The 10,571-nt window shown below is 45.7% G+C and overlaps 1 protein-coding gene across 1 annotated transcript in view; it reads right to left on the reverse strand.

Annotated features, from left to right (window-relative positions):
* Positions 1-10,571, reverse strand: part of tmtc1 (transmembrane O-mannosyltransferase targeting cadherins 1) — a 66,769-nt gene that overhangs the window by 35,554 nt on the left and 20,644 nt on the right. The window contains exons 3-4 of the mRNA XM_080757226.1: positions 10,504-10,571; positions 9,289-9,465 (exon numbers count right to left, since the gene is read on the reverse strand). The exon at positions 10,504-10,571 is cut by the window's right edge and continues 6 nt beyond it. Coding sequence (XP_080613352.1) covers positions 9,289-9,465; positions 10,504-10,571 — 245 coding nt within the window. The remainder of the gene's footprint in view (positions 1-9,288; positions 9,466-10,503) is intronic.

Below are 10,571 nucleotides of genomic sequence, written 5' to 3' on the forward strand. Positions count from 1 at the left end.
AGAGAGAGCAGCATTCAACCACAGAAACAGACAGCATGTCCTTGGGAGACTTCACTGAAAACATTGATTTCACACTAGACACGAAGAATGACACGTCACGCACGCACACACACACAGGTATTGTCGGGTTCTGAACGACTCCCAAAGGGCTCATCATGGGAAAGACGTCGGCATGGCATCCACACACAACAGGATGCTAATTCACCATGACAACTGCTGCCGCGGCAACAGCGAAGGACGGAGGGGGAGGGGGGTCGGAGCTGGACAAGGACATGAGAAAGGGGAAGTTGGAGGAATCCGCTGTATAAGACCTGCAGAGGAAGATGTCTGTTTGAAGACAGTGGCTCTCAAAGGTTTTCATGTTAACTCACTCGAGATCGCCTTCTGGTCCAAACTGCCGAGATCGCCTTTTCAAGCCTTTTTTTAAATATCAATTGATTACGGTTCACAACGGTGTCCTGTATGCACTCGTAACACTTCGGTTGCGGTGCCATGAATAAAAAGAAAGGAGAAAAAAAAGGAAAAAACTGAAATTAAAATTGACACATTATTAGTCTGCGGAAACCCATTAGAAAAGATTTTTTACAACTTTTACAACTATAGCAGTGATTCTCTGCCATTTTTGTTTCAAGGACCCCCAACTATGCATTGGGATACAGTATACAGACCCCCATTTGATACCACTTTGAACTCTGGGACCCTAATCTGCACTGTAGTTTTAACTCAGAGAGTGTACAAATGGAACCAAATGGACCTGTTAGACACACATGGGTCCATTTGCTTCCAATCAATCAATTTGGCTGGGGAGGCCCCTGGAACTCCCTCAAGGACCCCTGGGGGTCCCAAAATCCCACTTTGAGAGCCACTTGTTTAAGAAACAACAAGGCCCTGTTCAGACCGGCAGCCCCAAAAACAGTCCAAATCTGATTTCCTGCAGATTGGATGCGTGTTGGTTTTATACAGTCTGACTTTGAACAAGGCAAAGGAATGTGGTTCAAATGTGTTTTTTTCTTTGGCTTTTACCATCTTTTGTATTACACAATACTTACCTTTTCAAACCTGCACCTATCAAATAATGCAAAGTATAAAAACTGAAAAACTAATAAAACTAAATAGCACTTCAAAAATGAATAAAAACTAACTGAAACAATATTCAAAACAAACTAAAACTAAACTGAAATGATCATGGTGTGTGCGTGATGTCCTTTTCACTTCCATACTCCATCTGTCTCGCTCTCAGACTTGATGTCATGCTATTCAGTGTGATGTGTGAAGATCCACTCCGTAACGGAGCGCATGTGTGTCAGTGTGTGTGTGTGTGTGTGTGTGTGTGTGTCCAGAGGCTGAAGGTTGTCCTTTGTCCTCCAAGTGGGTGTGTGAAAATGCGTCTTGGTTAATCTCATTGTGTTTGTGTTTTCTTTTGTTTGTTTTTTTTTCTCGCAATTTTGCAACCCATTTTTTCACCCAGTGTCAGTGTTATCCTATAATATAATCCTGGGCTACACTTCCTCTGCCAATCTAGGAGGGCAGCGGACTGACCTCACGCTTCCTTCTATGCATGAGGAATCCAAGCTGCTTCTTTTCACCCGACAGGGGAGAGTTTCCCCGGCTGGACGTATAGCACGTGGAAGGAACACGTTATTCCAACCAGTTCCTTTCCCCTCCATCATGGCGGCGCTGTGCGACCGTTTCGCCGATGGCATTAAAAGTGTCTGTTGTCCCCCCCCCCCTATGGGTTGCGTAGAAAGGCAGCCAGTCAGAACTACGCGTCAGTATGACTAGCATGTCAAACTTTTCATGGGTATTCATAGACTAGTGATTTTCAAGCCACTGGTAAAAAAAAACAACATACAATGAAATATGCAGATATGAAGTTTCCGGCAGCAACAACTTCATGCAGGAGTTCAGACTGCAGTCCTGGCTGAACCTCCTAGTTTGTTTCTTTTTGTAAATAAATGCCCTACTTCTTCATATTACAGTTCCACACAAAAGTAAGAAGATAAACAAGAATGGGGTTTCAAATCCACCGTGGTGCACATCCAGCTTTGTCGAGCAAATACGAACACAATTGGCCCTTGTTCGGGGGATTGAAGCCAGGCGGGGAGGATGCTCAAGAGTAAGACCCAAAAGAAAAACTGTGACTCAAACTAGTGAAAATAACATGTCTGCAAACTCACACCGTGGCAAGAAGCTGTCTGCTATTTTCATAACAAACTCTTAGAACAGTGGTTCTCAAGAATAGCAAAAATACAAGCTCACAACTTTGAACATTTTTGAAAAATCTTAAAATCTTCTCTTCTGGGGGGTCCCTGGCACAAAACCAATTCAGATGGCGGGGTCTGCGGCCAAATACATATCATTTTGGGGGTCTTTGGCACAAATAAGTTTGAGAACTAAATTACTTGGACAAACTGTACAAGTTTTCTACCGAACAGCAATGTTCATTCATCTGAGGCCAGCCCACTCATGTAAATACCAGCAGATTATTGAACATAATTGACAACAGAAAGTAATCCAAGTTAGACTGCACATTTTCACAAGTACAGATAACTGCTCCAGACATTTTAACTTCATTCCACAAGCCCGGATACATTCTGTTAAACTCAATCAAGGGAAGTGGGAACGGAGCTATTCCATTACAGTTTGGACTCGCGCACGCACACACACACACACACACACACACACACACACACACACACACACACACACACACACACACACACACACACACACACACACACACACACACACACACACACACACACACACACACACACACACACACACACACACACACACACACACACACACACACACACACACACACACACACACACACACACACACACACACACACACACACACACACACACACACACACACACACACACACACACACACACAATGAAGAAAGTTCACATAATAATTCAGTCATAATTATGAAAACCACTTGGAAGGCATATTATACTATTCTTTTTTTAATACGTCCATCCTTACATTTACAATTATCAGCACTGGAAAAATCACACGCACGCATACAGTTTGCTAGTTTAGGTCAAAATTAGATTACATAATACACAGGAGATGGACTATATTACTGGGCGTCAGCGCACAGCTGAATCTGTGTTGTTAACTGAACTCTGATGGTGTATAAATAGACCCTTATACAATAGGTCCTTTTCTTTACACGTTCATTGTGTTCAGTGCAGATCCCACACAACTCACTAATAATATGAAACTAGGACTGTGTGTGTTTGTGTGCGCATGTGTGTGCATGTGTGTCAGTGTGTGTGTGCGCATGTGTTTGCATGTGTGTCAGTGTGTGTGTGTGTGTGTGTGTGTGTGTGGCGTGCATGTAAAAGCTCTTTCAGAGATGGAGGGAGCATCTTCCTGATGTACATGATTAAAGTTCTCCATCTTCACCGAGGTCCTATCAGAGAAACGATTTGTAACATTTGCTTTTCTGTTACAAATCCCTGGTGAAGAGAAGAATTTGATGCAAGGACAGGATAGGATAAACCTGCTGCACAGTGCACACGCATACAGTAATAATAATAATAATAGCTTGAATTTATATAGTGCCTTTCATGAACCCAAGGACGCTTTACAAAATGTACCAACAACAATCAAAAACAATATGCCATAAGCCATAAGAGAATAAGTGTCTTTTCAAGGCAGCCTTAAAAAAGTCCAGCATGGCGATATTGGAAGAGGGTGGGGGCTGCCACACTGAACGCTCCGTCCCCGAAGGTTCGCTTGACTGCCTTGGAGAGTACAAATAGTACATCCACACAAACAAATTCTTGTATGTTTTCAAATAAGTACTGCTTAATTCCCAAAAGGTGTGGACTGCAGACTTGCAAAGAAAGAAAATATATAATAAGGATTAATTTTGAATAATGCATCAATTTTGACAAAAAAATGTAGTGTCAATACAAAAGTATAGGTTGAAAAAGACAGTTGCACCAATATCTAGTATGTTAGTTTCAAGTAGTTCCGTATTGATCCAAGCCAGAGCACGATCAATTGATTCTCTGAAAATGCAACCGTCCCACCCATCTGACCACTGAAGGGGGTGGCCCGCGAAAACACTTCCGATTCAAATTCCGCTTTTCAAGTGGGCCCTGATCCAGAAGAAGTTGCACTATTCTGCGCAGCATGTGTGTGTTGGTGTTGTGAGTTAGTAAGCCAGACAGCAGCGGTCAGTGTGAGATCTGATATTTTTTGCACACAAAAAACTGGGTTTTATACATATATATAAGTGTGAGAGTGGCAATAATATGTGATACACTGAGCTACACTGGGGACGGAATTGGCTCCACAGCAGTACGCTGCCACTGTAATCAATGGAACTCGTGGACAGAAATTGTCAATAGCTGCGTACGGTTCCTGTGTAACCCCCCCCCCCCCCTCCCCAAATTGGCCTGGAAGTGTATACACAGAGGAGAAGGGTCCATGCTGACTACATTAGCTTGCTAATGGCTTGTAGGCTATTTCTGACTCTACTGTGACCCATTGCAAGGATAACACCTTCATTAGCACATCTGGGCTCTCAAAAGATCTGTCTCTGTCACGCATGCACACGCACACGCACACGCACACGCACACACACACACACACACACACAGCAGTGTCAGTACTAACAAAAATATGGTCAGTGTGATTAGCATGGTGAGGAGGGCAGACTTGAGGCATTGAATGGGTTCCTGTGTGTTTGAACTGGTTTATGAATTATTAAGGTGATGGTAGACGGACAGCCAGTAGTGTCCCACCGGTAAATCCAGAGGGGGCGGGGTGTGCATTTACACTAACAATAGATGGTGAAATAATGCCACAGTGGTCGCTAGTCACTATTTGAGACTTTGGACTATACAATGTAGACCATTCTATTTACCCAGAGAAATTACAGTGCCCAGAGAAAGGGACGGTGTGGAGCCAACCTGAACCGTGCACAGCGTGCCTACTGTCGGAAAATACAAAACTGTTTCTTCCAGGATTCTACGAAACTGCCAGTCCCATTGCATGTGGCAGGGCATTGAGTCTATAACAGGCTCCAAGGGGACTCCATCATCCTGTGAGGACAATGAAGACTTCCTCAATGACTTCCCTTGACGCTTTGAAGCCACGAATAACATCCCTGCAAGGAAAACTATTCCTCTTCCAGATGAGCAGGTATACTCAGTCTGGACGTACATGATGTTCGGAAGACACTGTGAGGTATCAACGCCCGGAAGGCGACGGGCCCTGACAAGCAGGGGCGTTACTAGCGCTACGCAGACAGCGCAACTGCGTGGGGGACTGGGGGCACAGAGGAATTTGGGGCACACGGCTGCTGCTAGCACACACAGCCACACACCAGGCATAGGCACACACCCCGCCTCCCTCCCAACAGCTCTAGGAACATGAAGGAAGTCAGAAGTGGCGAGTGTGTTCAGTGGGACAGCCAGGTATACGTTCACAAATCACACCTACTGTGCCTCGCTGTTAATATAATAATTGAAAACGCAGTTTGGGTTTGTTTTCACAGGCTGCAGCTTCTGCTCTGTTCACAATCGCGACAGCTACCATCACAACTGCTGTACAGTGTCGCCCGCTGCGCTAGTTATAAGCCAAAACACACTTTTCACCGGCGGCCGCGATTGTGTGCGCACGCGGGGTGGGGGGGGGTGGGGGGGGGGGAGTTGCTGTCAGGGGCACTCGCTGACGCTGACCAGCCTGCGTCTGGGCCTTCTGACGTCTAGTTACACCCCTGCTGACAAGATTCCAGGTCGGGTGCTAAGGGAATGTGCGGATCCTCACAGAAGTCTTCAACATATCACTGAAACATTAAGGGACAACAGCCTGCTTTAAAGCTGCTGCAATAATACTAGTGCCAAAAAAAACAAAAACACAATAACATCTCAATGGTTACCGCCCACTTGCACTCACCCCCATAATGATGAAGTGCTTGGAGACTCGAGAGGCTGGTGAAGGCTCACATCGTTTCAAGACTTCCCCCCCCCCCCCCCCCCCCCCCACACACACATTTGACCCGTTCCATTTTTCCAATCATGCTAATCACTCCACAGAGGATGCCATTGCCTCTGTCCTACACCGGAGCCTGGCTCGTCTAGAGGGGAAGAACACCAGTGTGCGACACACGCCGTGCGCAGATGGGAGTCATGTACAGTACATAATCACTGCGTTCCCTGCTGCTAATTAGCTAGGTTTGGTGGAAACAGATGTTGCAGTGTGCAGAGGAAACAAATATGGTCAAAGAATTGACCCTTCACTTCTTCCTCTTTGGGTTATTTCCTTTGCTGGTGATTTCGTCTGTGAGAAACCTCAAGTGTGCAGAGTGAATATAAAAAATTTAATTCTGTCTCAGATGGGCCATTTCACATACTGTCTGTAGGAAGTAGACCCTTTGACACAAACCAAACTCAGACCTCTTCAAGTGGACCAAACGAAAAGGGACTGCAGTTCACATCGTCAGTTCAAGTGAAAGATGACTTTCACACCTGACCCGTACCGAATATGCTTTAGGCTTCCTCAAAGAGCAAACCATCCACCAGTGTTAATTTTGTTGACTAAAACTACGACGAACGTAGTCATCATTTAGTCCCAAGCTCTTGTCAATAGGCTACTTTATATTGGTTCAATATTTGTAAAACTCACAGACATGCGTATCCACAGCTCACAGCTCACAGTGCGTGCATCATGTGCACTGAATCCCTGGGATGAAGTGTATTTCCTGTGTTGGACGTGGCATCAAAGAAAGTGGGGAGGGAGACCTCAGTGGGGAGGGAGAATGTACGGCAGCTCGTTCATTTGGCAAGCTGTTCCTTCCCCCGTCACGAGGGCAAAGGCATTCAGCAAAAAGCAAGACAGAAACACACGCACGCGTCGCGCACTCACTCAAGTCTCCGTCTCTGACTGTACTGCACATCGCCCCTGACTGACTGAGAAGCACACCCTGCAGTGAATACAGGTGTGTGTGCGTGCGTGTGTGCGTGTCATCGCTGTCTGGTGGAAACTGTGTATGGCCAAAACTGTTACTGTCCAGGAAATGGAGAAAAAAAACCTGTTATTATTGAATCAAAAATAGTTATTATTTGGTCACAAGCTCATAAACAACCCACAGGCACACTTAACTAGAACTTTGTTTTATACATGTATAGACACATATATACGTACCTGTATAAAATAGCAGATTGACAACTGTGAACAAATAAAACCATTAAAATAAAATATGGTGATATACAAGGTTTATGCCTGACAGCAACAATATACTGCATGTGTGCTTGTGTTCATGATCATCGTGTGTGTGTGTGTGTGTGTGTGTGTGTGTGTGTGTGTGTGTGTGTGTGTGTGTGTGTGTGTGTGTGTGTGTGTGTGTGTGTGTGTGTGTGTGTGTGCGTGTGTGTGTGTGCGTGCGTGTCAGGAAGTGGAACACCCTGCACTTGACTTTACCCAGCACAGGTTCAATAAACAAAGTGTTCACACTGCAGCAACAACACCTGACTGACTGCCGCACTGTAATTACTAGGAGCCGGCAGGAAGCAGTCAACAGTGTGTTTACCATGGAATCCAATGACAGAGAGACAGACAGAGACAGAGACAGAGAGAGAGAGAGAGAGAGAAACTGAGCTACACTTCCTGACCACTTGTCCACTGTACCAAGACATCAGAGACACATATAATACTACTATGCTACTACTAGAGTTTTAAAATATGACTAATGACAACAACAAAAAAACTCCCATAGCTGCTGGGTGAAGTACAACAATGTCAAAACACAGCACCAAGATTTGTGAGCTATTGTGACAGGAGAAGGATGTCTAATGGAAAACAACGACCTTAAGGACTGCAAATCATTGTTTATCTGTTTACACCAAATGACCTCGGTACATAGCCATACTGTTGATATGGCCTTCAGCACCATAGCTACAACGCTTTGGAACTGCCCTTGGAGGTCAAGCGCGCTGCATCAGTGTCCTCTTTTAAATCCTTTCTGAAAACGCACTTAAATACTCTGTTACAAGTAAAAGTCCTGTATTCAAAATGTACTTTGAGTAAAAGTATTGGCGTCAGAATATACTTAATAGTAACAAAATATGTTTAAAGAATAAATAATTGTAGTGGTGTAAAAAGTGCAATATTTGAATCTGAAATGTAGTGGAGTAAAAGTATATTTTGTGGGGCGAAAAACTCCAGTAAAGGGCCGTAGTGTGCAGCACTACGTAAAGTAAATGTACTTAGTTACTTCACACCACTGCATTCATTTATATGGTCGCCCCCCAGTGAGGTTCATACCAGCTGTACTCCACCACTAGAAGAGCCCATTACACAGGCCTAGTGCTTATTACCCTGTGTGTGTGTGTGTGTGTGTGTGTGTGTGTGTGTGTGTGTGTGTGTGTGTGTGTGTGTGTGTGTGTGTGTGCGTGCGTGCGTGCGTGCGTGCGTGCGTGCATACAGCAAAGTAGAGTCTCATGGCGGCTGGTGATAATCGGAGAGACGAACATAAACAAGACTTAAAAGCACAGCTGAGCTCAATGGCAACAGAACAGCCCCTCTGGTCACAGCCTGGAGGGCCACAACAGAGAGCGCACACACGCGCGCACACACACACACACACACACACACACAGTGGCAGGAGGCCAGGAGCAGATGTGTGTTACAAGCTAAACCCCCCCTTCCCTTCCCTGCAGCCTAGCAGGGTTGACATGCCATCAGCCCTAGCAGGCCAATTCCACCACATTCCAACGGCGGCTTTACGCTGCAGCGATGATCCCCCAAACATCTGGAGAGCTGGCGCTGCCATATACCGCCGGGCCGGCATATTACTGCCAATTTGACAAGCTCCCAGTCACGTTGCCCCGCGTTTATTTATTGTTTAGCTTGTGGCTCTGCTATTTGTTTTCCAATGTGGTACGAGGTTGTGTGTGTGTGTGTGTGTGTGTGTGTGTGTGTGTGTGTGTGTGTGTGTGTGTCCTGTCCTTAAAATGAATGCGCCTTCAGAATAACACCAGCAGCATCTATTTCAGAGCGGTAATGTAGCCTATCGCTATCATTTATCAGACAGTGGAGTGGACTGTGAAAATATATACATCTAATGTTCATCTTTTCTTTGTAGATGACAAGCCATAAATAATGCCACTGCCCTCATGCCATGCAGAAGCAATGAAGATAACAGTGTGTACGCACGCTTAAAATAATGGTTAAAGTTCATAAAAGCTAAGCACAGATACCTCCTCAGGTCTAAATGGGTTTAGGGGTGGAAGGAAAAAAAGCGCGTTTTCAACTCACGAGAGGAGAGGCTTGCGGCACAGCACCAGGGCGTCGTAGAGAACACACACTCCGAAGGCGGTGATGCCCGTCTCTTTGACCAGCATGGCACAGGTACCCAGCAGCAGGCTGCCCACCAGACACCCTGGAGACACCGTGGGGGGTAGGCCGTCCCCAGAGTCACACACACCCACACTCCTGTTGGAGCGGGGGGGGGGGGGAGGAGAGAGAGAGAGAGGAATGGTTTTATGCCAGTAATGTACGGTGTTCAATAGCACTGATTTATGCAAAAAGAAAAAAAATCTAAAACCTCAAAACTGGAGTTTTCCCGACAGTAACGAAATATTATGTGACGTGTCAACGTTACTGTCAAGCAGCTGACCACATTGGCGGTTAACTTAAGCTCAGCTGATTATTTGTACTTCCTCTTGCTGTCAGCGCTGCCACTGACGTTGTAATATAATAATCGCAGAGTGCTACATGGTTAAACGCTTGTGCTTGTGCAAAAGTAGGCCATGTGGCCTACTTGTGTACAGGGCGCCTGTGTAAGTTGGCACCTCGACAGAGTGCATTTCTAGTGTTAAAGTCTGTTTTTAAAGAGTCCAGGGTCTACTCTGCGGTAGGAAGGCTGTTCCACAGTCGCGTTTCTGTAGGTTTCTGTTGGTTTCTGTAGGTAGGGACTAGGGAGTGGCATGCCCGTTTATGCAGTTATGAGTGATTAGCAGCACCTTGTAGTCCATCCTGGCTGAAACGGGGAGCCAGGAAGAATAGGATGGGTGTTATGTGACTGTTCTTAAGGACCCAGGCAGCGCTGTTCTGGATGTATCGCAGCTTCTCAAGACTCTTGCCAGGAATCCCAATGAAGAGTGTGTTGCAGTAGTCCAGTCTAGAGGAGATAAAGGGGCAAGCTACTCTGCATCTGACTGTTAGAAGGGGGACGGAGTTTGGAGACGTTTTTGAGATGATATAGACTGTGGCTTTGCACAGATGCTTTATATGGTCCTTGTATGCACTTTGTTTGCTCCCAGCGCCACCCCAGCACCACCAGTAGGCTCTGCTTTCCCAAAAGGATCAAAACATCACTTGCTCACGACTCAAAAGGCCCATATATGTCCACCTCACTATATCACAGGCACAGAAAAGAGAGAGAGTGTGTGTGTGTGTGTGTGTGTGTGTGTGTGTGTGTGTGTGTGTGTGTGTGTGTGTGTGTGTGTGTGTGTCGAGGAGTCTTCTTACCTTATATAGCAGAGGAATGTCAGCAGGAACAGCAGGCAGGCCAGCACATCAGCCCTGCCCACGATACC

This window comes from Protomyctophum bolini, assembly GCF_963924005.1.
Source record: "Protomyctophum bolini genome assembly, chromosome: 23".
Classification (NCBI taxonomy): domain Eukaryota; kingdom Metazoa; phylum Chordata; class Actinopteri; order Myctophiformes; family Myctophidae; genus Protomyctophum; species Protomyctophum bolini.